Source organism: Euleptes europaea, chromosome 19, assembly GCF_029931775.1.
Source record: "Euleptes europaea isolate rEulEur1 chromosome 19, rEulEur1.hap1, whole genome shotgun sequence".
Classification (NCBI taxonomy): Eukaryota; Metazoa; Chordata; class Lepidosauria; order Squamata; family Sphaerodactylidae; genus Euleptes; species Euleptes europaea.
Window position 1 is genome coordinate 18,516,715 of NC_079330.1, and position 27,519 is coordinate 18,544,233.

Consider the following 27,519-nt stretch of genomic DNA (forward strand, 5'->3'; position numbering starts at 1 on the left):
TTGAAGCACAAAATGACCCCCCCATCCCCCACCGATAGAACACAGGAAAGCAACTAAAATATTATTTGAGAGTTGAACGGGTTAAAAGTGATGCTGCTCCAAGTACCATCCAAAAGAGGAAAGTGTTTACTGAGCAAGCTTTTGGTGGGGAGGGTGTCCTCCAAATGTAACATCACATCAGAGAACTAGCTTTCCTTTACAGGGTACTGTAGGTTTTCCACAATTACATTTTCAATTCAATTTAATTGATTACTGTCGTTGACCAGCAAATGAATACATTTTAAATTCTCATGGTCAAGGGAGGAGTTAAATAAGTGTCTCTTACAAAAGGAAGGAGAATCACCCGTACTGAGGTCTTGTACTGTAGACATGTGTGAGTTAAGTGCTATCAAGTTGCTTCTGACTTATGGCAACCCTGTGAATTAATGTCCAAAATGCTATTGACAGCCTTGCTCAGGTGTGCAAACTGAGGGTTGTGGTTTCCTTGATTGAGACAGTCCATCTCATGTTGGGTCTTCTTTCCCCTTCCCTTCCCCATAACTTTTGTCTTCTCATAATGGGACCAAAGTGCAATAGCCTCAGTTTGGTAATTTTAGTTTCTAGAAACAGTTCAGGCTTGATTTGATCTAGAATCCATTTATTTGTCTTTTCAGAGGTGTTTGCTAAAAACACTGGTTCCCAACCGGGGGTCCACGGACCCCCAGGGGTCCGTGAGAACTAAATTAAGGTCCGCGAAACAAAGTTATAAACCCATAATAAATTAATATTTTCAATTAAAAGTTCTCTATTATAAAAATATATTCAAATATTATTCTAAGTTTAATGTTTAACAGTTATGATTAAAGTTTATTTTCAAATTTTTGGAATTTTTATTTTGACCCTGGGGTCCCTGCACCGAACAAAAAAGTCCTGGTGGTCCCTGGTCAAAAAAAGGTTGGGAATCACTGGCTAAAAAAGATCTCTCATCTCTTTTCAGGGCTAATAATAATAATGTATTTCCCCCCTTTTTGCTTCTCTTTTCCGTAGCATTGAGCTAAGAAATCTGGATGCCTTTCTTTTTCAAAGCCTTTCTCTTGCACACGGCCAGGACCTTAAAGAAAAGTGAGAAGTGGGTCTCGCTGCCTATACAAGCCTCCCAAACGTGCTTTGGCATCCAAGAGACATTTTGCAGCTGTTTGTCATTGCAGAGAGATCTCTCTTTACTTTTGAGTGGCCAAAGATACCAGCCGGTCACACGAGATTTCACTTCTCCGGCGCCGTTGTACGCTTGCAGTTTCAGGGCCCTGTGTGCAGACTCGGAGATGGCAGAGCAGAGGTACTGTGTGGACTATGCCAAGCGAGGCACGGCAGGATGCAAAAAATGCAAAGAGAAGATCCTGAAGGGGATGGTGCGCATCGGGAAGGTGGTGCCCAACCCGTTCACAGAGTCCGGTGGGGACATGAAGGAGTGGTACCATGTCAAGTGCATCTTCGAGAAGCTGGAGAGGGCTCGGGCTACAACCAAGAAGATTGAGGACCTTACGGAGTTGGAGGGCTGGGAGGAGCTGCAGGATGGAGAGAAGGAGCTGATAAACCAGCAGATCTCAGGTGATCTTTTTTTTTTCATCTTCATTGGTCTCAGGGTCGACTGTTTCCTGTCATCTTTTTTTGTTGCCTGTGGTTCCCAATGTGTGGGTTTGACACCATTTGTATGCATTTGCTGTCCAAATCATTTTAAGGATTGTGTTCGTCTAATGAGTAAAATTCAGTGAAAGGAAACGGGAAATAGCAGAAACATAGCTATTCACCGGTTTGAATAATACAGGCGGGTGGGGGGTGGAAGTCAGAGCAGGAAAGATCCAAAACCGGACCTTTTGAACTGGCACGTAGGCAGGTCTGTGCTGCCCGGCCTCTCCTAACTTCTGACAAGCTGGGCCGCACAGATCTGACTCACATCCACGCCGCCCAGCCTCTCCGAAGTCTGGTGAGATAGTTACACCTTTGCTTGCTGATAGTTAAGTGTACACAAAATTATTAAAAATATTGTTTAAATTACATTCAGGCAATGTGTATAAAGTGTATATTGTATGTGTGTAAAGTGCCTTCAAGTCGCAGCCGACTTATGGCGACCCCTTTTTGGGATTTTCATGGCAAGAGACTCCGAGGTGGTTTTCCAGTGCCTTCCTCTGCACAGCAACCCTGGTATTCCTTGGTAGTCTCCCATCCAAATACTAACCAGAGCTGACCCTGCTTAGCTTCTGAGATCTGACGAGATCAGGCTAGCCTGGGGCATCCAGGTCAGGGCAAAGGGTATATTAAATATATCTAAAACATACATGAATTTGGGTCCCATCTCCAAAATACCTCATTATGTATATGCAAAAATTCCAAAATATGGAAAGATCCGAAATATGGACCACTTCTGGTTCCAAGCAGTCCGGATAAGGGATGCTCAATCTGTAGTATCTTTGAGTCATTTAATGCTTGATTCCATGTCTCTTTGCAGAGCTTACTTCCAAAGCTGCAAATACACCGAAGAAAAAGGCACCTGTCCAGGCCAAGCTTTCTCCCACTGGGAAAATTACCTCCCCCAAGAAGGTGCCGACAGCTTCCTCTGATCCCTCACCGAAAAAATTCTCAGGCTTTACAGGTGCGGAGTGTGATGGGGCATTCTTCATTTGCTCTTCATGCATTGAGGCTTTGGCTCAAAGACGTGATGGAATCTATGCAAATGTGCATGTGGGGGAGGGTCGTAGCTCAGTGGTAGAGCATCTGCTTGGCATGCAGAAGGTCCCAGGTTCAATCCCCAACATCTTTAGTTAAAGGGACTAGGCAAGTAGGTGATGTGAGAGACCTCTGCCTGAGGCCCTGGAGAGCCACTGCTGGTCTGAGTAGACAATACTGATTTTGATGGACCAAGTGTCTGATTCAGTATAAGGCAGCTTCATGTGTTCACGTGCATGTGTCTGCCACAGATTCAGCAAGCTGTGGGGTAGTGTCATCATTTTAGCTGTGCAAACCAAACGGATGGTAAGTGCTCCTCTCAGACCTCCTCCTGTAACTCTGGCAGCTGATTTCCTTCCCTTTGTTTCTCAGCGTGTACTTTTCTTAAAAAAAAAGTGAAGGCTTTTAAAAAAGCATATCTTTCTCAGCTCCTGGACCTATTAATCTGCCGTGCTAATGAGGAGCTATGCAACCAGCAAGGAGGTGTTGTGGCTAATAGCAGAACGTGCTTTCCATGCACAAGTCTCCAGTCTTGGTTCCTGGCAACGTCACTTCACAGACAAGCTGGAAAAGGTCCTGCAAAGCAACTAGCAGAAAGCTCTATATGTCCTTAAGTTGTAATTGTTAACAGTATGGCAAGTCATACTTGTGTGGCATGAGAAATGCATCCTGTGCGCTTAATTAAGCTCTTGAGATTTCAGGTTGCCTACTCAAAGGAGTCTGCTGCATCTCTATATGAGTTACTGTTCTGGGCTAATCTCCTTCCAGCCAGGAGGGAGACTCATGCAGGTTCCTTGGAGAGTGAATAATCCTTTTTCCTAAATGCTTTATATTCTTGTGTGTGAGATAGTTGATTTTTAATTCAGAAAGCTATTAAGAAGTTGGCTGTTAGAAGTGTCTGCCTTATAATTTCTATGTGTGTGTGTAAAGTGCAGTCAAGTCGCAGCTGACTTATGGCGACCCCTTTTGGGGTTTTCATGGCAAGAGACTAACAGAGGTGGTTTGCCAGTGCCTTCCTCTGCACAGCAACCCTGGTATTCCTTGGTGGTCTCCCATCCAAATACTAACCAGAGCCGACCCCCTGCTTAGCTTCTGAGATCTGACAAAATCAGGTTAGCCTGGGCCGTCCAGGTCAGGGCTATACTTGTTATAGAGAAGTATAAATCTTGGAGGGAGGGAGCGTTGCACAGGCTATACCAGTCTGTGATGTCTTCTTCTGATTCTCTTGTCTCTGCACAGCTAAGCCAGGCAGTTCTGAGGAAGCCGCATCCAGCTCTTCCCCCAAGTTCAGCTTGTCTTCAGAGAAGTGTGACCCAAAGCACAAGGACTGTCTGTTGCGGGAATTCAGGAAGCTTTGCGCTATGGTTGCCGACAAGCCCAGCTACAATGTGAAAACCCAGATCATCCAGGACTTTCTGCAAAAGGGAACCGGGGGAGGTGTGACCATGTCTTACTTCTCTTTTATTAATTTTCTTAATTAATATCTTAATTTTCTTTATTAATTTTATTTAATGTTGCATTGAAAGTTTCAACTTAACCTTACTTTGTGCAGCTGGGTGAATGCCTCTCACATCTACTTTAGCTTATGTTTTAGTACATTGGAGCACTCCATAAATGCTTAATGTTATTAATTGCATTGGCACAGAGACTTTCTTGTGTGTAATTGTGATGCGAACGATGAGGTTGTATAAGTGAAAGCCATGAGTCGTAATGCTCTAAAATAAGTACCCAAAAGACAGCTTGGAAACGAACATGATCCAACTGAGTGCAATGCAGTCTCTTAAACATCGAATGTAAAGTATGCAGGTATACTATACAATAATTTTAATAAGAACATACAAATCCCACTAGATTGGTTACTTGGTTATTTAATCCTGAGTTAACCATTATATGGTGCAGAGTAGCAATCACGTTCTCTGATTACAAGCAAAAAACCTAACCACCGAGTCAATAATTGTTGGATCCTGCGTGGTCATAAGGTAGGATACCTTTGAATTGGTAGGCAACCATTCCCTATCAGCAAGTAACGGGTCTGTGAGATTGGAACGGCCCCTATCGTAGAGTGGACCCTTAAGGAGGATATGTGAAACTGTTTCTATGTCGCCTTCTCCACATGGACAGTCTCTCTTAAACAGTACACTCTTGTTATCTCTGAACATTCATACCTACTCAAACACCAACTGTGTGTGTATTTTAACAACAAAGCTCTTCTGTGCTTGCTGCATGAGAACATTGGAGCCCAGTTTTCTGACACCTGAGCCCCCATCTGAACTCTGCTTCTAAGGCTTTGTCAGCCACATGCAGTCATGAAAACTAGAAACTTACTCAGGCAATTCATATTCTATTTGTCCTTTCTGTTTCCATCTTCTTGGCTTTGTGGTTCAAGACTCTTCTCAGTTCCACCATTTCACTGTGACTTTGGTTCTTTGCTTGTTTTCTCGTAGCCAAGAAGAAGGATTTCAGAAAGCTGACATTGAATTTAGTTTGAGATAAACATGGACTCCTTTTGAGATGTGTACGTTTAATTAAAAAAATGCAACTGCTCCCACGGAAGAAAAATATTTTTGTTGCTTTTCCACGTGAATGTAAACAACATACTTGTGAAACATAAAAACAAAGTGTGCTGAAGCTGGCTTTGAAGGGATTTCTATTTTTGTTCTGTGTGGCATAAGAGCACAATGAATAAAATAAATGTAGTAGAACCCCTTCGAAGCTAATCTTTTTATCTGCCCCCCAAAACTGCATATGCACCAGTAACTTGTTTTTTAGTTTTACTTTTATGTGAACTCATTTGGAGAAAACAGCTGTGGAAGAATCCTGGGTTCTGAAATTCAGAGCTCTGCTCTGATGCATATTTCTGAACAATACTTGTAATACTGAACCTCCAAGGTCTGGGCAGGAGAGGGGACATGGCTCAGTGGTAGAGCATCTGCTTGACACGCAGAAGGTCCCAGGTTCAATTCCCCAGCATCTCCAGTTAAAGGGACAAGGCAAGCAGGTGATGTGAAAGACCTCTGCCTGAGACCCTGGAGAACCGCTGCCAGTCTGAGTAGACAATACTGACTTTGATGGACCAAGGGTCTGATTCAGTAGAAGGCAGCTTCATGTGTTCATGTGACAGCAGTTTGAAAGAGGAGGATTTTTTAAAGTCATTCCTACATTTTCGTTCCAAGGGCAGACCTCTTGAAAAGGGGTGGCTTTGGCGGGGGGGGGGATGTTGATCTGAAGCTAGCATCCGCATGCAAATACGGAATAAGCCTACAGAGCCAACCCTGATCTCCAGCTGCTCCTCTGGTGTCAAACATCTGTGCCTCTTCCAGATGGTTTCCACGGGGATCTCTATCTGACGGTGAAGCTGCTGTTGCCTGGGGTCATTAAGAGTGTTTACAACTTGAATGACAAGCAGATCGTAAAGCTCTTCAGCAGGATCTTCAGCTGCAACCAAGAAGTCATGGCCCGTGACCTGGAACAGGTTAGCAAACCTGGTCTTTTTTCCCCCCCTTTCTGACCTGGAGCAGGTTAGCAAAGGAAAAATTAGATTTTCAGTTAGTAGCATTGAAGTTACTCTGCAACATAATTCCTTTCTGCAGCCACCTACCCCATTTGCTTTAAAAGTATAGTCCACTCAAGCTCCATCACCAAACTTTCCCTTGATGGATTTTTTGAAAGTTTCTGTTCCCACAGGGTGCAGTGGCTCACTTCCTGATGAGGGCTGGATCACATTTGGTCACATAAAACAAAGAAACACGTAAAGGTCTCCTTACTGAAATAGACCCACTGGTCCATCGAGCAGAACATTTTCTCCTGATTGGCATCAGCTCTCCGTTGTTGGACAGAGGCAGCTGCTGGGAACTGCCTTTGTGTTCTCAGCCTCTGTCTCTCATCCGCAGTGTGGGGATCAATAACGCTGACCTGTTTTATGGGGCTGGTGCAAGGATTGCACGACACCACTCGTAAAGTGCTTCAAACACTAGAAAGAGTGATATAGAAGCCAAGTCTTATTAAGTGTGCATAATGCTGGAACCTAAATACTCCTTTATATGGTCTTGTTCAGCCCATGTTACCTTTGAGAGCCAGCATGGTATAGTGGTGAAGAGCGGTGGATTCTAATCTGGAGAACCAGGTTTGATTCCCTGTCCTTCCACATGAGTGGTGGACTCTGATCTGGTGAACTGGGTTGGTTTCCCCATTCCACATGAAGCCAGCTGGGGGACCTTGGGCTAGTCACAGTTCTCTCCGAACTCTCTTAGCCCCACCTACCTCACCAGGTAGATTGTAAGCCGGTTTGATTCTCCTTAAGAGGTAGAGAAAGTCAGCATATAAAAAATGACTCTTCATTTCCTAGTGTCTTTCTGCCATCTTTCATTCCCCCCCTTAAACAGGGCGATGTTTCCGAAACGGTGCGGATCTTTTTTGAGCTGAGTAAGTCCTGCCCTCCTGCTTCCAAGAGCCTCCTGACGATCCAAGAGGTGGACGAGTTTCTCACCCAGCTCTCCAAGCTTTCAAAAGAGGATGAACAGCAGAGCTTGCTGCAGGAGATTGCAAGCAAGTAGGGAGAGACTCTGTTGCATGTTCCCACTTAAGAGGCTCTGAACAGCCCATTTGTTAAGATCAGTATGGGGGGGGGGCACTTGCTGTGGGTGTAGATGAGCTCTTAGAGAGCCGCTGCCAGTCAGAATAGGCAGTCCTGGGCTAATAGTCTGACACAATGTAAGGCAGAGTGCTAAATGTTGCTAGAGTATCTATGGTTTTAAAGATGTAACAGCTGCGTGTCGTTTCTTGGCGCCCTAATAACGCCCTTGCCATCTCAGCCTTTTAAAAACAATTAGCCAAATTTCCTCTACGATCTTGAAGGGGAATTACTGATCGTCGCTTGACAGAAGGGTATTCCTGTATAAAAAAGGACAACATATGATTATAGCTTAAAAGATAAAGTAGGAAGCTAGAAGGTCTCCAAATGATGAATGCATTTTCTTTATGTAGCTCAGTGGTTCCCAAACTTTTCGGGCCACCGCCTCCTTGGTTCCACAAACTCAACCCCAGTGCCCCCTACCCTATCCAGCAACACAGTTGAAGGGGCCCACCTCTAGCACCCCCCTGCTGCTCCCTTGCCTCTTAGTGCCCCCCTAGGTAATCCCACTGCCCCCCCAGAGGGTGGTACTGCCCACTTTAGGATTCACTGATCTAGATGCTAGCTAAAGATTAACCCTTGTGTAACCAGAGTAGTGCAGCATCACAGATGGATTTCGAAGGAGCTACTCCTAACAGTTTACCTCGCTGTATTAGTTTATATGTCATAAACCCTCTAATAGACCTACCTGCCTCTTGTGGACTGTGACAACCATCATTCATTGCTGGGCTTCTTTCCCTTCTGCATGGGAAAGAGCTATTCGGAGACCCACTGACTGAGCTAGCTCCTCATCTTCCAGGTGCACAGCCAATGACCTGAAGTGCATCATCAGGCTAATCAAACATGACTTGAAAATGAACGCCGGCGCAAAGCATGTGTGAGTGCAACCTTACCAAAAATGTATGCTGAGGGGGAAAAAAATAGAATGTGGCAAACAGAGGCACAGGCGGGCTTGATTTTTTAAAGAACAAAACCTGTCCCTTTTCAAATTTTCGAACGGATTACGAAGATCAGGGAGAGGGGAGATTCCATAAAGTAGTCACCGGTGAAAGTACTGTACTGAGAGAATGTAGATGTCTTTTACAACCTCCTGGAAAAGAACCCTCTTTTCATCCCTTTTTGACAGAGTGCAGAAGTAGCTTATTGCTATTGTTGCCTTAAGGAGATAATTCTAATTTCTTCATACAACACATAGTTAAATTGTGGAACTCCTTGCCCCAGGATGTGAGGTGGCTGTCAATTTGGAAGGCTTTAAGAGGGGAGTGGAAATGTTCATGGAGGACAGGGCTATCCATGGCTACTAGTCAAAATGAATACTAGTCATGATGCATCCCTATTCTCTCCAGGATTAGAGAAGCATGCCTATTCTACTAGGTGCTTTGGAACCCAGGCAGGATAATGCTGCTGCAGTCGTCTTGTTTGTGGGCTTCCTAGAGGCACCTGGTTGGCCACTGTGTGAACAGACTGCTGGACTTGATGGGTCTTGGTCTGATCCAGCATGGTGTAATGGTTAAGAGCGGTGGTTTGAAGCAGTGGACTCTGATCAGGTTTCATTCCCCCCCCCCTCCACATGAGCGGCGGAGGCTAATCTGGTGAACTGGATTTTTTTCCCCACTTCTACATGTGAAGCCAGCTGGGTGACTTGGGCTCATCACACTCTCTCAGCCCCACCTACCTCATACGGTGTCTGTTGTGGGGAGCAGAAGGGAAAGTGATTGTAAGCCAGTTTGGTTCTTCCTTAAGTGGTAGAGAAAGTGGGCATATAACAACCAACCCTTCTCCTTTTTTATGTTCTGCTTGGGGGCCACCACCAGGAAGATCATGTTGCTCTTTGCCCAAGAATTCTCATTTCTTTCCTCTTTTGTATGAAGTCTAGATGCCTTGGACCCAAATGCTTATGAGGCATTCAAAGCATCACGCAACCTTCAAGACGTGGTAGAGAGGGTGCTGAAGAACCAGCAGGAGGCCCTGAAGGTGCCTGGCTTGAAGAAAACCCTCAGTGTGGAGGCCTCCCTGATGACCCCTGTTCAGCCCATGCTGGTAAGGGACTCCTCTATCTCCTCACAATGTCCTCCTTTTGCAGAGTTTGTGTGTGTGTGTGTGTGTGTGTAAAGTGCCATCAAGTTGCAGCTGACTAATGGCGACTCCAAAGGGTTTAAGGCAAGAGACTGACAGAGGTGGCTTGCCATTGCCTTCCTCTGCGTAATGACCCTGGTATTCCTTGTTCATCTCCCATCCAAATATTAACCAGGGCTGACCCTACTTAGCTTCTGAGATCTGACAAGATCAGGCCAGTAAAAGTAAAGGTCCCCTGTTTAATCACCGAGTCATTCCTGATCCATGGGGTGATGTCACATCCCGACGTTTGCTAGGCAGACTTTTGTTTACGGGGTGGTTTGCCAGTGCCTTCCCCGGTCATCTTCCTTTTACCCCCAGCAAGCTGGGTACTCATTTTACCGACCTCGGAAGGATGGAAGGCTGAGTCGACCTTGGGCTGGCTACCTGAAACCGACTTCCGTCGGGATTGAACTCAGGTCGTGAGCAGAGCTTGGACTGCAGTACTGCAACTCTAAATTAATCTAAGTTACGTTAGCCCAAAGTTAATCCTGGCAGATCGAATGGCTGAGCTGAACACACACTATTGAAACTGATAGTAGTTTGCAGCCCAGTTTCAGCACTGCTTTTCAGGACCCCCTACCCTTCACGGTTGCCAAATCAGCTTTAAAAATTAAATGTGTCAATTGAGGGATAGCTGAGACGGCATTAAGGAGGAAGTTCTCAGTGAGGTCTTGCTTTAGGTTCAACAGATGCCTGGTTGCCATCTCTTCTGCCTCTGACCCCTTGAGATATCCTTTCATTTATGGCAGAATCAAGGCATCGCTGAAGGAGAACCTCCAACAACACTCCAAGCTTGGTAGCTTGGAGGCGAGAACTCAGTTGGAGCTGCATTCAGGCGTGATGGTGGCATGCTTAGATGTCAGTCAGACCCTCCCCAGAGTCTTTGGGCAGAGGGTTTGGATTTCTCTTCCATTTCTTAACCCTGTTTTGTCCCTTGTGCTGAGAAACGTGGCTTCTGTTTTCTCTAGCTTAAAAAAAAACAGAAACGCTGGACTCCATATTCCAGCTCCTGTTCCCACGCTTTTTGGGAAATAGAAAAATCTGCATGAGTTTTTCCTCCTCCACCAGTGGACCTTACACCAGCATGGGCATGACCAACTCTCACAGCATTGCCAAACTCAGGAGAGCCAGCATGGCGTAGTGGTTAGAGCATCGGCCTAGGATCTGGGAGACCCAAGTTTGAACCCCCACTCTGCCACAGAAGCTTGCTGGGTGATCTTGAGCCAGTTACCCACACTTAGCTTTACCTGCCTCACAGGGTTGTTGTGAGAATAAAGTGGAGGAGAGGGAAATGATGTAAGCTGCTTTGGGTCCCCACTGTGAAGAAAGCCAGCATGGTGTAGTGGTTAAGAGTGGTGGTTTGGAGCGGAGGACTCTGATCTGGAGAACCAAGTTTGATTCCCCACTCCTCCACCTGAGCGGCAGACTCTAATCTGGTGAACTGGATTTGTTTCCCCCACTCCTCCACATGAAGCCAGCTGGGTGACCTTGGGCTAGTCACACTCTCTTAGAGATGTCTCAGCCCACCTACCTGACAGGATGTCTGTTGTGGGGAGGGGAAGAGAAGGTGACTAAGCTGGTTTGAGTCTCCCTTAAGTGGTAGAGAAAGTCAGCATATAAAAACCAACTCCTCTTCTTCAAAAGTGGGGGTGTACAATGCATAAATAAATAAAATTCTAGCAGAAGGAATTTTTCACTTGTCTTTTTCAACACCAATACATTGGGAGACTCCACATGTCAAAAGTACAGGACATTCTCTGTGCACAACAGGATTTCTGGAGGCAGGGATGGATGAAGCCTCTACTTGAGAGCCCAGAGGGTCTCTACCAAGCAGGGTAAAACAGTATAGTCTTAGAGGGTCAGTCTCTGCATAACTGTTCTAATATCTGACTTGTAGAGTGCTGCATCATAAACTGGGACTGTTTTTTTCCTCCCTTATTCTGTAAGGCTGAAGCCTGCAAGTCCATTGAGTATGCTATGAAGAAATGTCCCAACGGGATGTACTCGGAGATCAAATACGATGGAGAGCGTGTCCAAGTGCACAAGAAGGGGGATCACTTCAACTATTTCAGCCGCAGCCTGAAACCAGTCCTTCCTCACAAGGTATTGATTTGGAGAAGGGTTAGCAGCTGCTCTCCCCTGACCGTGTTAAAACTCACCCCACCATAAACTCGCCAGGTAGACTTAAGACAAGGTATTCTACCTCTGTGCCCCAGTACCATCTCCTTCCCCCCCCCCCCAGCAATGTAATACTGAACTGTTTTAGATTTTGTGTATGAATTACAGAGAACTGCATGAGGTACTTTAAATACTCTGGTAAAGGTGCAAACACTGGGTCATCACTGAGCCATGGGGTGACATCACATCCCGATGTTTACTAGGCAGACTATGTTTGCGGGGTGGTTTGCCAGTGCCTTCCCCAGTCATCTGCGCTTTACCCCCAGCAAGCTGGGTACTCATTTGACCGACCTCGTAATGATGGAAGGCTGAGTCAAACTTGAGCTGGCTACCTGGAACCGACATCCGTCACGATTGAACTCAGGTCGTGAGCCGAGCTTTGACAGCAGTACTGCAGCTTACCACTCTGCGCAACAGGGCTACTTCCTAAATACTCCCGAGTACTATATAAATGCAGCAGAAATTCATAGTATCATGGATTCATTAGGATAATACTTGTTTACTTAAACCAGGTGGTCCACTTCAAGGACTTCATTCCGAAGGCTTTCCCAGGGGGACACAGTATGATCCTGGATGCAGAGGTCCTTCTGATTGACAACAAAACAGGGAAGCCTCTGCCTTTTGGGACTCTGGGAGTACACAAGGTATGTGTGTTGTGTGTTAAATGCCGTCAAGTTGCTTCCGACTCATGGTGACCCTATGACTCAGTGTCCTCCAAAATGTCCTATCTGACAGCCTTGCTCAGGTCTTTCAAACTGAGGGCTGTGGCTTCCTTTATTGAGTCAATCCATCTCTTGTTGGGTCTTCCTCTTTTCCTGCTGCCCTCAAGGTATAAGGTAAAGGTAAAGGTCCCCTGTGCAAGCACCGGGTCATTCCTGACCCATGGGGTGACGTCACATCCCGACGTTTCCAAGACAGACTTTGTTTGTGGAGTGGTTTGCCAGTGCCTTTCCCTCAAGGTATAGGTGTATAAAAATAATCTCTTGTTCTCTTCCCCATCAATTGATTTGATTGACTAAATCAGGCTGCCTTTGGCTGGGTAAAGTGTGCGGCACAGTGAGTTTCAATGAAATACACCTGCCAGGATTTTAACAGGGGTCTGTTGACCTGAGGACATCTTGCCACTGCTTAGAGATCTTTCCTGCATCTCAGTTTGTTTGTTTTTTAATAGAATGCAGAGTGCTAGTTTGAACTTCTTGAAAAGCCCATTAAACTAGGGTTCCACCAACTTCTGTATAAGCATGCCTTAAAGTCTGTCAAGGTTCTGCTTTGGGTTCCCCATCTTCTGGAGTGGGTACTAGACACAAGGGCTTGTCTGGGGTTGCATCCAGACGTTGAAGTACCCTCCTTTGGCCACGTTCATTCTCTGCCTTGCTAGAGATGCACATTCTCCAAAAAATTCGAAAGCATGAGCCAAGGGGAGGGTTCAGCTTTTCAAAAATATCTGCAATACTTATCAGACCTAAACTTCACAGCTTTAAGAACCTAAAACGTGTGTCTGTATTTTGCCGTCAAGTCACAAACGATTTACGGCGAGCCCTGGTGGGGTTTTCAAGGCAAGAGACTTTCAGAGGTGGTTTGCCATTGCTTGCCTCTGCATCACACCCCTGATATTCCTTGGAGGTCTCCCGTCCAAATACTGGCCAGGGTCGAGGCTGAGTGTTACTGGCCCAAGGTCACCCAGCAGAGTGGAGATTCGAACCTGGGTTTCCCAGATCCTAGTTCAACACCTTAACCACTACACCATGCTGGCTTTCCAGGAACCTAAAACACATCAGATAAAACTTGGTGGGACTTGTAATAAGTAACATGAGATGTGCCATGGCCCTTACAAGTATAAGAAGAATAAGCTTTCCCATATATTATAACAAAAAAGTACCCACATATCACTAAGGGGGAGTCAGAAAATGACTATTTGGATTGCTTCAGAGCTGGGACTTTTTCAGCAAGTGAGCTAATTACCTCTAGCTGAAGGGCAAAGCAAAGGTATTAGTTGTAGAAGCAGGCTGTTATGTTCACAACATGATTGGTTACAGTCCCTTTCTGTCCCTATATATAACTTTCTGGTTGAGGTCTCGCCTATGTAGTGGAGAGATTCTTCTCTGCTCTCTGATCTGGCAAGTCTTTCCTAGGTTTTTCAGACCCATATCTGCCCTCAAGAAAAGACTTGCCAGGTCAGAGAGCAGAGAAGAATCTCTCTACTACATAGGGGAGGCCTCCACCAGGAAGTTATATATAGGGACAGGAAGGGACTGTAACCAATTATGTTGTGAAGGGGCGGAGCAAGACTTGGGGCCACTTATGCTTCCCTAGGAAGCCTGTTGCTTTCCAAAGGTGATGGGTTCCAGCCCGATTCCTGGAAGCTCTGTGGCTTCAGTCCACTACCAGTGTCTGCTGACTCCAGTCCCATCTCCTTCCTGCAGAAAGCTGCTTTCCAAGATGCCAACGTCTGCCTGTTTGTCTTCGACTGCATCTACTTCAACGACGTCAGCCTGATGGACAGGTGGGTGTGTGATGCTTCAGGGTGTCGGTGGGAGAAGCGTCTGTAAAAACTCCCCTGAGCCAACCAGTGGCCTGTCCTGTTGGTGTACCCTGCTTACACTTGCTGGTCTTCCGCAGGCCCCTACGGGAGCGCCGCAAGTTTCTCCACGACAACATGGTAGAAATCCCCAACCGGATCCTCTTCTCAGAGATGAAGCACGTCACGGTACGGTCCCATTTTGGATGGTGACTGGGAGATGGAGGCAAAGAGAAGCTTGAAAGTGTGCCGGCAGTACACTGTGTGTGTGTGTATTACCCAGATTTCAGTGTTGAAACTTAAGAAACCATAAAAAGGACAGCAGACAGGCTGAGGATTCTCTTAAGTCCCGCTGCAAGTCAGTGGGAAGAGGACTTTCCCTTACATAAGAACATAAGAAAAGCCCTGCTGGATCAGACCAAGGCCCATCAAGTCCAGCAGTCTGCTCACACAGTAGCCAACCAGGTGCCTCTAGGAAGCCCCCAAACAAGACGAGTGCAGCAGCACCATCCTGCCTGTGTTCCACAGCACCTAATATAATAGGCATACTCCTCTGATCCTGGTGAGAATAGGTATGCATCATGACCAGTATTCATCCATGAACATGTCCCCTCTTAAAGCCTTCCAAGTTGGCAGCCATCATCACATTTTGGGGCAGGGAGTTCCACAATTTAACTATGTGTTGTCCTCTTGCTGTCCTCTTAGCTGACTCTAAGCTTTGCCACTTCACCCAGCGGCCTTGTCCTTAGCCTTCAGAAGCTGGGGTAGTGCAGCAGCTAACAAGTAGTTGTGTGAACAGACTGCTAGACTTGATGGACCTTGATCTTATATTCTCATGTTCTCGCTCTGGGAGAGGAGGCCATCTTAAGAGTGGCTGTTTCCTCTTCCTCTAGTTCCGGGAGGCAGGACCTAAAATTTTCAAGCACCTATCTCTGGAGGGAACGCCCCCGCCCTTTTCAGTCTTGTTCCTGCCTCGTCCAGGAAGAGCAGTGTAACCACAGCTCTCTACGTCGAGCTATTCAAGATCCTATTTTCACTTGGCGACCGATCATCCTGATAATTATATCTCTGAGGGAGATTTGGACCTGGGTCTACTCTAGGCAATGCCGGTCGCTCGGGATCCGCCTACTGACAATCACTCCGGTGATTTATTAGGCAAATCAAAGAAAGGGGAAAATAAGCGTAAGAGAGGCTCTTCTCATTCAGGCAGTGCAAAACGCCTCCTCTCTGCAGCTCGTGTCCGTGCGTCGGCGGCTGCGGCGGTTATAACCGCAAAAGGTACAGAAAAATCCTCCGGATCCGGGCACAGCCGGGGAAAAACAGCGGCTTCGGCCGTTATCCCCTCTACCAGTAAGCTATCCAAGGATCAGGTCGTAGGCGTCTCGCCAACAGAAACTCCCAGTCCGGCCGCATCTGAAGCCGGTAATGTACTCCCCCCCCCCATTCCCTCCCAGTCTGCCGCAAGCGAAATCGCTCTCCTCAGGGCAGAGTTCGCGTCTATAATTAAGGATGCATTCTCAGAGGGGCTACGGGCGGCACAGCTCCCTTCCCCGACCCCTTCTGTTTCTGGCATGCAAATTCCTAATCGGGACCCTCGCGGTTCTCAGGGTAACGATCGGGTGGGCGGTGGGGAGCAGATCGGGCAAAATGCTTTGCAGGGGGGCGGCGGTTGGCCCACCAAGGCAGCTCTAAAAGCTAATGCCTCAGCCACAACAAGCTGAACAGGCTGCTTTCCCCTTCTCCTCCGATAACGAGGATTCTGATAGAGAGGAGGGCGAGTTCTCTGAAGGAGAAGACCCTTCAACCCAACCTGCCAAACAAAATAGGCTATTTGAGGCTGAAGATTTTCAGCCTTTTTTAGTTAAAACCTTGGCGGCTTTGGACCTTACTGACGACTCAACCCCTTCTCAAGAAAAGAAAAAAAGTGCAAAAGAGTTTTTTCATATGCATAATGTCTCTGATAGAGTGGTTCCTGTGCCAGATTACTTTTTGTCCTTGTTACAGGGGGAATGGGAAAAACCCATGGGGGAAAAACAGTTCCCTCCAGTTACTAGAAAACTGTATAATGTGGCCACTAATGCTTCTGAGTTGCTCAAGCTTCCTCTAGTGGAAAGCCCCATTACTGCATTACATTCTTCTGATGAAGTCACAGAGGAAGGCTTAGTTTCTATAAAAGATCCAGTTGATAGGAAAACTGAACTGGCCTGTAAAAAAGCCCATGAAGCCTCAGCCATTAGCTCCTCCATTACGTCCGCCTTAGTGTCTAGGGCAGCTATAGTCTGGACTAGGAAGTTGGCAAAGCTCATTCCTGAAGAGGACAGAAGTGCTATGGAGGGAGTTTCTAGAATCCTGAAGGCAGTATCCTTTCTGGCCGACTCTACACTGGATACTATGTGCTTCTCAGCACGGGCCCTAGCTACCGCAACTGCAGCTAGGCGGGCTTTATGGTTGCGCCCATGGCAAACCGAACACAGGTCTAAATCTGTACTGATGGGATACCCCTACCAGGGCAAGAAATTGTTCGGGGAAAAATTAGATGAGATATTAGTTGAATCAAAAGATAAGAAGAAGTACCTACCCAGAAGTCTGCGTAAGGAATCAAAGGCATTCTCAAATCCTACTTCCTTTCGTCCCTTCCACCCATACTCAAGATACAGACCAGATCAGAGGAGAGGCCAGTGGAGCTATAGCAGGGGTTCCTTTCGCAGAGGAGGGCGCTTCTCTAGGAACTCCAGAACTAACAATTTTCAAAGTGACAGACGGGAAAAGTCCTTTCGTCAATGTTTAACTGTTATGCTCCTTGCTCGGAAAGTTTTTTGACTGAAAAGGGCGGGGGCGTTCCCTCCAGAGATAGGCGCTTAAAGATTTTAGGTCCTGCCTCCCAGAACTAGAGGAAGAGGAAACACCCACTCTTAAGATGGCCTCCGTATCCCAGAGCAGAAGAAGCCGTCACGGTGAGTAACCAAGGCTCTATTCTTATGTTATTTGCTTTTGCACCGTTTCCTCTTGCTCATTTTTGTCAGAGCCCCCACCCCATGAACCCCCAGTCTTGTGTCTCTTCATTCTTTTTTTTTTCTTTTTTAAGCCAACTTTTGTTTCTTTCAGAAAGCTTCAGACCTGGCCAATATGATCAACCGAGTCATCCGCGAGGGGCTGGAGGGATTAGTGCTGAAGGATGTGAAGGCAAGTGGGCTTTTCTGTGGAGGCCACGTTAAAGGCTCGCACACACCCTGTCACTGCTGTGTCTGTACAAGGCGAGGCTGGAAACAAGAAAGGGACACAGTAGCACCAGACCTAGCTCCCAGCTCCTATTCTACCACACTAACCATTACAACTCCCCACACACATACACTCACTGTGTGTGTGTGTGTGTGTTAAGTGCCATCAAGTCACTTCCGACTCATGGCGACCCTGTGAATCAATGTCCTCCAAAATGTCCTATCTTTGACAGCCTTGCTCAAGTCTTGCAAACTGAGGGCTGTGGCTTCCTTCATTGAGTTGATCCATCTCTTGTTGGGTCTTTTTTTTTCCTGCTGCCCTCCACTTTTCCTAGCTTAATTGTCTTCTCTAGTGGCTCTGGTCTTCTCACACACTACACAGGTATTACTCCTGAGTGGATAAAATCCTAAAAAAAAAAAAAAAACATTTGGAGTCGATAGGATTTGCTCCCAAGCAAGACCATTATGGGATTGAGCTCTGTGTTATGTGTGCCTCATATCCCGCCGCGCCCCCCCTTTAAAAGCTGGAGTTTCCTTCTGATCCACTGTAGAACCACCCCCTCCCTCCAGAATGTTTTATTTACTGTTGCGTAGTTTTGCAAGACCTGGTCTGCTGTTGGTATTGCTTTGTGTTAACATCTCCACCTTCAGGGCCTTTTCGCTGGTGGGGCCTCAGCTTGGGTACTCTCTTCCCCACACCTGCTGGCCTCGCACTGAGCCGAACCTGTTCTAAACTTTGTCCAGTTTTTGTTGCTACCGCGGAGTTTGTCTGGGTGGAAGTGGGGATCATTATCTGGGCTTCTTGCAGATTAAGGTTTATTTTATGTTTCTGTTGCCAGCTGTTCAGTTATTGCTGACTTTTATTGATTCCTTTAATGGGTTTTATTTCTCTGTGAGCTGCCTCAGAAGCCATTTGGAGGAGAGATGCTTTAAAAAAAATCTGGCTTGGCTAATCATGAGGAAAGTAGCCTGCCCTCTTTAGCCCTCTGGATTCAGAGATCTTGGCAGGCATTACCAAGGCACTTGCCAGCATCTTTTTTGCAAAAAGAAAAGAAAAACCTTCTGCTTTCTCTTATTGCTCTTGTTAAATACAGCTGAGCCAACTGTGAATAAGACAGATGAGATCTTAGAGTGTATTCTCCTTTTTGATTTCTCTTCCTTTCCACCCACCTTTCACGTATTCTATGTAGAGTACTTATGAGCCCGGAAAACGTCACTGGCTAAAAGTGAAAAAGGATTATTTGAACGAGGGAGCGATGGCTGACACAGCGGATTTGGTGGTCCTGGGGGCCTTCTATGGGCAAGGCAGCAAAGGTCAGTATTACAGCATCTGAAGGGAGGGGGGATCCCAAAAAGACCTTTTTCTCTGGGCTTCTGTTTAAGGGCACGATCATCTTAATGTGTCCAGCCTGACGAAGAACTCTGATGTTTTCTTGCTACTCTGCGATCCTTGGGCTGGCCCTAATAAAGGAATAACCTTTATAAAGGTAAAGGTAGCCTATGTTTATGGGGTGGCTTGCTAATGCCTTCCCCAGTCGTCTACACTTTACCCCCAGCAAACCGGGTACTCATTTTACCAACCTCGGCAGGATGGAAGGCTGAGTCAACCTTGAGCCGGCTACCTGAAACCGACTTCCGTCGGGATTGAACTCAGGTCGTGAGCAGAGCTTTGACTGCAGTACTGCAGCTTACCACTCTGTGCCACGGGGCCCCTAATAAAGAAATAATAAAGGAAAACTAGTTTGGTGTAGTGGCTTGGCTAAGAGATCAGGAATGGAAAGACCTTGGTTCAAATCCCATTCCTCATGAAATCTGCTGAATGATCCTGGACCGGTTAAGTCTCTCTTGGCATAACCTACCTCCCAGTGTGATCAGAAGGGAGAAAGGTGGAAACTCTGTGCTCCCCTCTGACTTCCATGGACAAAGGGTGCCATTACAAAATCCAACTGCAGTACAACGTCCAACTGCTGCTTTTGGATTCAATGCAAAGTGTTTATGGAAGTAGGGTTTTACATTCTCATTTGGGGCTGTATAAATTTGGGATCCTGACATGTTTGAATTCTCTTCCTATGTCCAAAACATGCCTTAAGGTCTTATTGGGAGTCCCCAGGTGGTTCCAGATTTCTGGCATAGACCCAGAGCATAGTGAGATGAATACAGCCAACCTCTTCTGGCTGTTGGAGAATTGGCAGTGCGAAGACTGCTCCACAAGACCAAAATATTCCCTCTGGAATTGTGAGAATGGAGGAAGGGTTTGCTGTCCTCAAGAGAGATTCATTCTCTCTTGGCCATCTTCTGGGCATGGAGTAGGGGGTCACTGGGGGTGTGGTGGGGGGAGGTAGTTGTGAATTTCCTGCCTTGTGCAGGGGGTTGGACTTCAGATTGACCCTGGTGGTCCCTTCCAGCTCTATGATTTTATGATTCAAGTGTGAAAGATGCAGTCAGTTGAAGTTCTCGAAGGCCCAAGCCGTTTCTTCCTCTTCCATTCCAGGTGGCATGATGTCCATTTTCCTCATGGGCTGCTACGACCCCGACAGCCAGAAGTGGTGCACGGTGACCAAATGTGCTGGCGGCCATGACGATGCCACTCTTGCCCGACTGCAGAAGGAGCTAGACATGGTGAAGATCAGCAAGGTGGGGGATGCATTCCACCTCTCTAGTCGACACACATTTTCGGGGAAGGGAAATTTGAGAGCAGGGAAGGCACTTCTCTTTGGACCTTTGAGAGCATTCAGATCCTTTTAGTCTCCAGCTGCATGTGGTCTTGCTGGTTACAAAGCCTTACCTGGGGAGGTCACTCACTTTGAATGGTAGCCAAATGTCCAAGAGCCGCTGCTAATCTTGATGAAGGGCTTGGGAATGTAACGGTGCCAGATCACGGATGTCTCCAAACAGACTTTGGCTTGTGTCGTTCGTAAAGGTTTCACGCCTCGTTGCTGGTGTGTAGAAAGAATGGGTGGTGTTATGATTATTATTATTTCCCACCAATGTGTGTTCTGCTTCCCAGGATCCCAGTAAAATTCCAAGTTGGCTGAAGATTAATAAGAATTATTATCCCGACTTCATTGTTCCTGATCCAAAGGTAAGTCACCTGTTGTGTTTTTTATCCTTCCCGTTCTCCAAGGAGCTCAGGGTGGCATATGTGCTTCTCCCCTTCCTCTGTTTTATCCTCGCAACAACAACCCATGAGGTAAGTTGAGCCAAGAGCGAGTGGCACTGATAATTTACATTCTTATCATAGAAAGCGCACGTGTGGGAGATTACCGGGGCCGAGTTCTCCAAAGCAGAAGCTCACACCGCTGATGGGATCTCCATCCGCTTCCCCCGCTGCACACGCATCCGTGACGACAAAGATTGGACAACAGCCACCAACCTCCCACAACTCAGGGCAAGTCATCTTTTAAAAAACCAAAAAAACTTCCTGAAGGTTGCTCTTAGCTCTGGCTAAGCTTTCCAAATAGAATCTAGGTTTGAACTGATGTAATCCTTAGACCACCTGACCTGGATGGCCCAGGCTAGCCTGATCTCGTCAGATCTCAGAAGCTAAGCTGGGTCAGCCCTGGTTAGTATTTGGATGGGAGACCACCGAGGAATACCAGGGTTGCTGTGCAGAGGAAGGCGCTGGCAAACCACCTCTGTTAGTCTCTTCCCATGAAAACCCCAAAAAGGGGTCGCCATAAGTCGGCTGCGACTTGGCAGCACTTTACACACACACACACAATCCTTAGACCAGTACCCTGCTGGTCAAGTTCATAAGAGTCAGCAGATGCCTTCTGGAAGCAGGACATAGAGGCAATAGCCCTGCCCTTCTGTTTGTCTCCACCTCCAAGGATCTGCCACTTTGCCTTTAAACATGAAGGTTTGCTTCAGCTATCCCGGCTAATAAATCCCAACAGGAGGCTGCGGCCTAGCTGGTCCCCTTTTAGAATGAAATCAGAAGAAGAAGAGTTGGTTTTTATACCCTGCTTTTCTCTACCTTTAAGAGTCTCAAAGCAGCTTATAGTCACCTTCCCTTCACCTCCCCACAACAGGCACCTTTTTTTAAAAAAAAATTATTGTTGAAATAATACATAGAAAAGAGAGGGAAAAGGGGATAAGGAACATTGTCTTAACGTGTCTTACTGGGTTAGCATCCAGGACAGGTCATTCTCCGTTCTTGCCTTTTTCTTAACAGTCAAATTTCTATTCTAACCTGGTATCTATTTTAGCTTCATTTCTTCTCTATAATCATTATAAAGGTAAAGGTAAAGGTCCCCTGTGCAAGCACCGGGTCATTCCTGACCCATGGGGTGACGTCACATCCTGACGTTTCCAAGGCAGACTTTGTTTGTGGGGTGGTTTGCCAGTGTCTTCCCCAGTCACCTTCATTATACAGTTCATAAAAATCAGACAATTACTCTAACATTACTCATTCTAACAGGCACCTTGTGAGGTAGGTGGGGCTGAGAGAGTTTGGAGAGAACTGTGACTGGCCCAAGGTCACGCAGCAGCCAACGTGGTGAGGAGGTTAACAATGGTGGTTTGGAGCAGTGGACTCTAATCTGGAGAACCGGGTTTGATTCCCAACTCCTCCACATGAGCGGCGGAGGTTAATCTGGTGAACTGGGTTGGTTTCCCCACTGCTACACATGAAGCCAGCTGGGTGACCATGGGCTAGTCACAGCTCTCTCAGCCCAGTCTACCTCACAGGGTGTCTGTTGTGGGAAGGGGATAGTAAGCCAGTTTGATTCTTCCTTAAGTGGTAGAGAAGATTAGCATATAAAAACCAACCTTCAGTCTTCACGTGGAGGAGTGAGGAATCGAACCCGGTTCTCCAGATATGAGTCCGCCACTCTTAACCACAACACCATGCTAGCACATGACATTCTAAACACAGAGCACAAGTCCTGCTGTCTCCCCTTTCGCCGTTGACTCATGATCCCCCTGTTGCCTGTCAAATCTTTTTCCAGCCAGGGTACCTAAAGTTCCGGAAATCCCTTCTTCAGGTAACACACGGAGAAGCTTGAAAGGACTTCCACAAATGTGGCTGGGCTCAGCCTACAGTGGGTCGCCAAAGGGGAGGGGGTTTCATAACTTCAGGACCACAGGAGAGAGAGAGCCTCCTTTCTTGCTCAGGTAGCAGCCTTTCTCTGCAGATGAAATAGTCCAACCACAGTCAGGTCTTGCATGCAGAGGGGACCCAGTGAGGAACGGCTGTTCTTTGCATCGGTGAGGTGGAGGTGGAGTTGCTGAAAGCTCAGCTCTGCAGTTCCCCCTTGCTGCTGGGCCCTTCTAACGGGGTGCCCCCGCTCTTTGGTTACCAGGAGTTGTATCAGCTGTCCAAAGAGAAGTCCGACTTCATCGTTGTCGCCGCTGAGGAAGACAACACAGCTGGCAGCAGTGGCGAGAATGAGGGGTTGGGCAGATCTTCCACTCCTCAAAAGGTGGCCAAGCAGCTCTCCAGCAAGTCACCTGCGAAAGCCAAGAAGCCTGAAGGTATGGGAAGGCTCTTGTGGGCAGGAGGAATTCCCTTCAGAAGGGTATACCCTGTTTGGGGAGCCTCAAAGGTTGAGCTGGAAACTATAAAATCTATAACCAAATCATTATATTTATTAGATAGCATACACAATAAGCCATGAAATCAGAAGGAGATTGAGACTGGGAAGGGCAGCCAAGAAGGAGCTAGAACAGATTCTGAAGTTAAGGATGTATCACTGGCCACCAAGATTAGGTTAATTCATGCCATCGTATTCCCTATTACTATGTATGGGTGTGAAAGCTGGACAGTGAAGAAAGCTGACAGGAAGAAAGTAGATGCCTTTGAAATGTGGTGTTGGAGGAGAGTGTTACAGATACTGTGGACTGCCAAAAAAAAAAAAAAACCAAATCAGTGGGTTATAGATCAAATCAAGCCTGAACTGACCCTAGAAGCTAAAATGACTAAACTGAGGCTATCGTATTTTGGTCACATTATGAGAAGACAAGAGTCACCGGAAAAGACAGTTATGCTAGGAAAAGTGGCGGGCAGCAGGAAAAGAGGAAGACCCAACAAGAGATGGATTGACTCAAAGGAAACCATGACCCTCAATTTGCAAGACCTTAGCAAGGCTGTCAAAGACAGGACATTTTGGAGGACTTTGATTCATAGGGTCGCCATGAGTCGGAAGCGACTTGATGGAACTTAACACACACACATACTCAATAAGTTTGTTAAAAACACTGGTCCTGGAGTGCAGGCTACTTATAAAACCACCAGTATAAACTGTTGTTACAAAGATACCAAACAAAGTCAATGATACAAAGTTGATGATACTCATTATAAATGAGCGGTTTTGTATTTGTGACCGCTGAGGAAGGTTCAATAGGCTGAAACGCATATGGTCATTTACAATGAGTGTATCATCAACTTTGTTCAATATCTTTGTACCTGTGTGTTTGTGTGTGTGTGTGTAAAGTCCCGTTAAGTCACAGCCGACTTATGGTGACCCCTTTTGGGGTTTTCATGGCAAGAGACTAACAGAGGTGGTTTGCCAGTGCCTTCCTCTGCACAGCAACCCTGGTATTCCTTGACGGTCTCCCATCGAAATACTAACCAGGGCCGACCCTGCTTAGCTTCTGAGATCTGACGAGATCAGGCTAGCCTGGGCCATTCAGGTCAGGGCTGTCACAGTTTGTGTGCGTTAAGTGCCGTCAAGTCACTTCCGACTCATGGCGACCCTATGAATGAAAGTCCTTCAAAATGTCCTATCTTTGACAGCCTTGCTCAGATCTTGCAAATTGAAGTCACAGTTTACACTGGTGGTTTTATATGTTGCCTGAATTCCAGGCCCAGTGTTTTTAACAAACTTTTCGTGTACACTGTATAATAAATATAATTATTTGGTTATAGATTTTATCGTTTTCAGCTCTGCCTTTGAAGCTTCCTGTACTTTTCTGATTGAGTTCTTCCCACCCCCTTTGTTGTTGTTGTTGTTTACCTTGTTTGGGCCTTGAGCTGAAGAGTGTTCTGCACGGAGTTTTGCAGAACGTTTTGTGGACCCACCTGCTGTTCAAGCAAAGCAACATAAAGACGTCTCAACTCAGTAAAGCTTCAGGTTGCTTTGGGAGGGAGGGGTGTGACCGATGGAACAGTTCAGACCTCCGATAAGTTTGTTGATGCAAAGGGTTTCTCTTCCCAGCTAACAAACTCGTTGGAAAGTCCCCTCTGAAGAAAGCCGAGGAAAAGCGGGGGGAGAAGAGGAAAGCGCCTGAGCTGGGTGAAGACAAGGGAAAGGTAAGGGGTGCACAGATACCTTGTGCCGGATGATTCCAGCTCTGTTCCTGGAATAAAATTGCGGAATTCTGAGAGCAGAAGCCCGATTCTATTACGTGTTCAAATGAATCTGACGTACACAAATTTAATGTGGTTTGTCAGATTTCTGAGATTTAAGATTGCGAGCCTAGTTCTTAATGAACTGAGTAGAAATCCTGGAATAGAAGAGCATGGTGCAAATGAAGTCCTTTACCTCTCTCTGTCTTTTAGGCAAAAATCTTCACTTGCATTTTCATGTCTTTTCTTGCCCCAAGGGAGACCTGGTGCATGTAAAACTGACCAAATTCTGAAATTGCAATTATTTGTGGCTTGTGGGTGGGAGAGCGCTCTTGAAGATAACAAGCAGATGCATTCCAACCTTTACCGGAAGGTATGGCACATTTAAGCCTGTGGTTTAAAAGCAGACGTACACGGATCTTGGCTGTTGACGGAACCATCAGCTGACAGACAGCAGCTCTCCCAGATTACCAGATCATGGGGGGAAAACACAAAGGGGGAGGGGCAGGCATGAAATGACCTGCCTGTGTGCTTCCAAAGGCATCTGGATGACCTTTGCCGGAAACAGACTGTTGGGCCAAACGGTCTCCTTGGTCTGATCCACCAGCACCGTGTTCTTAAAGCCAAACCTGGCGCCCGTCATCCGATAAGCTCCCTCCATTAAAGCTGGTCGCAAGGGTGGAGGGGCTGGGCCCGGCCAATCTGTCAGCCCAGCTGCTGTTTTCTTACAGAGGCGGCACATTGGAGAGATGGCCGCAACGTAACTTTGCTGATGCAGAGGAAGATGCTCTGAGCAGCAGTTCCCGCTCGGGACTGAGAGACTCCTGCAGACGGCAGCGCGGTTGGCTAATCAGGTCATTAAAAAGACTGACGCCGGTTGCTGTGGTCTTAATATATATTTCAAAGCCTACCACATTCCAGGCCCTGACAAGACAACCTGTAAGAGTTGTTCAACAGTGGAATCAGCTACCTAGGGAGGTGGTGAGCTCCCCCTCACTGGCAGTCTTCCAGCAGTGGCTGGATGGACACTTTTCAGGGATGCTCTAGGCTGATCGTGCATTAAGGAGGCAGTTGGACTAGATGGCCAGTGTGGCCCCTTCCAACTCTGTGATTCTAAGACACAAGGATGCTTGTTAGAATGGCTGTGTTGCTGATTTCAGTGCATGGAAGGTGAATCTGTGTTGGGGGAGCAGCTCAGCAGAGGCTCTGCAACACAGATTTCAAGTTCCCCGTCCTAACAAAAATGCGCTGGGGTGTTGACACTTCTCAGCTCTCAAAAACTGGCTCAGGTTTTCAGGTTCTCACTACAAACCTGAAGGCTAGAAACTCGGGAGACTTGTCTTTTAAAAAATACATGTCCACATTATTTAGGAACCACTTTCTTTTATGATAGCTGTATTCTAGTGGGGGATACAGATTCCTAAGGCTCAATGACACCAGCAGCCACCAAAACTTGTTTTTGCTTCCCATTGTCCTTAAACAGAGTTCTGTTTTACTACCACCACCACTCAATGAACTGGCAGAGAATTATAGCCATTTCCCATGCTGTGTATTTAGTGGCTTTCATTCCTTTTGCACAAACCAGTAAAAGCTCAGCACTTGTGGGCAGCAGGTCAGTCTTACTTTAAGGACTTTTCAAAGGAAGATGAGCTTTTTTCTTTCTTACTCACCCATCTCTTTGTCTCCCACCTCCGATGCAGCAGACACTGCTGGACATCTTCACCGGGGTGAAGCTGTACCTCCCTCCTTCCGTGGAGGACTTCAGTAAAATCAGGCGCTACTTTGTCGCCTATGATGGAGACTTGGTCCAGGAGTTTGACACCGCCTCGGCCACGCACGTGATGGGGGACGTGGATGAGAACCTGGAGGCCAAGCATGTCTCTCCTGACTGGATCTGGGCCTGCATTCGGAAAAGGAGGCTCGTGGCCCCTTGCTGAAGACTTTGCCGGGAGCCCCAGAGAACAGGTGGTGGGAACAGCGCCTCTTGCCTGTTCTCGTCTCGCGATGGATGGGAATAGCTTTTGAACTCCCAAGGATTCTTTGACTGCAATTTTTAAATCAACACCTTTTGGAATGAAATTTGGTGCTTCTCGGGAAAAGTATGACAACATGGAAATGAAATGGAACGCTCTCTGCCTTTTTTTAGAGTAGGGGGTGTGGCAAGCTCTTCCGTCTAAGGGCCACAGCCAAGTCTCAAATCTGTGTTTGAGGGCTCAGAGTTAAGAGGCCAGCGCTTCCAGTTTCCAGCATGCTGGTTGAGAATCAAGCACGGCCCTCTTCTGCTGTTCTTCATGGTACTTGACTCAGACTACTTAGCAAAATGGAATGAGAACTGGATGAAAAGCTTATGGTGGGGGGAGGTTCTTAATGCACCTACCACTGTGTTCTGGCTGTTCGTATGTATGCTGCCCCCCAAAAAACCCTACTAGTATTAAGGTACTACAAAGGCCAAATCACTGATTACACACATCTGCATGAACGGACTATGGGGCAGTTACTTGGCCTTGAAGGATGACATTCTTTATCCAGTCCGTACAGTTCTTTAAAGATACTAGTCCGGCATCTAGCAAGTAATTGTGTGTTCTTTAAGGTAAGTCAAACAACTTCAGCAGGAGGCTTAAACTAATGATCTTGAGGAGTGAGTCTAAATGCTCTCAATCCTATCAGGTTGGAGTGGCCGTGTAGGTAAAGGTAGTCCCCTGTGCAAGCACCGGGTCATTCCTGACCCATGGGGTGACGTCACATCCCGATGTTTACTAGGCAGACTTGGTTTACGGGGTGGTTTGCCAGTGCCTTCCCCAGTCATCTTCCCTTTACCCCCAGCAAGCTGGGGACTCATTTTACTGACCTCGGAAGGATGGAAGGC

The 27,519-nt window shown here is 46.8% G+C and overlaps 1 protein-coding gene across 1 annotated transcript; it reads left to right on the forward strand.

Moving 5' to 3' along the window:
* Positions 1–1,046: 1,046 nt before the first annotated feature.
* LIG3 (DNA ligase 3) lies at positions 1,047–26,606 on the forward strand. Its single transcript, XM_056864886.1, has 19 exons — positions 1,047–1,587; positions 2,486–2,629; positions 3,943–4,140; positions 6,024–6,175; positions 7,086–7,252; positions 8,133–8,210; positions 9,205–9,373; positions 11,399–11,554; positions 12,142–12,273; positions 14,053–14,132; positions 14,249–14,336; positions 17,253–17,330; positions 18,556–18,679; positions 19,857–19,999; positions 20,373–20,447; positions 20,607–20,753; positions 22,669–22,840; positions 24,523–24,617; positions 26,354–26,606. Exons 1-19 carry the CDS (start codon positions 1,047–1,049, stop codon positions 26,588–26,590), a joined length of 2,976 nt encoding a protein of 991 aa, XP_056720864.1. The 3' UTR covers positions 26,591–26,606.
* Positions 26,607–27,519: the final 913 nt, after the last annotated feature.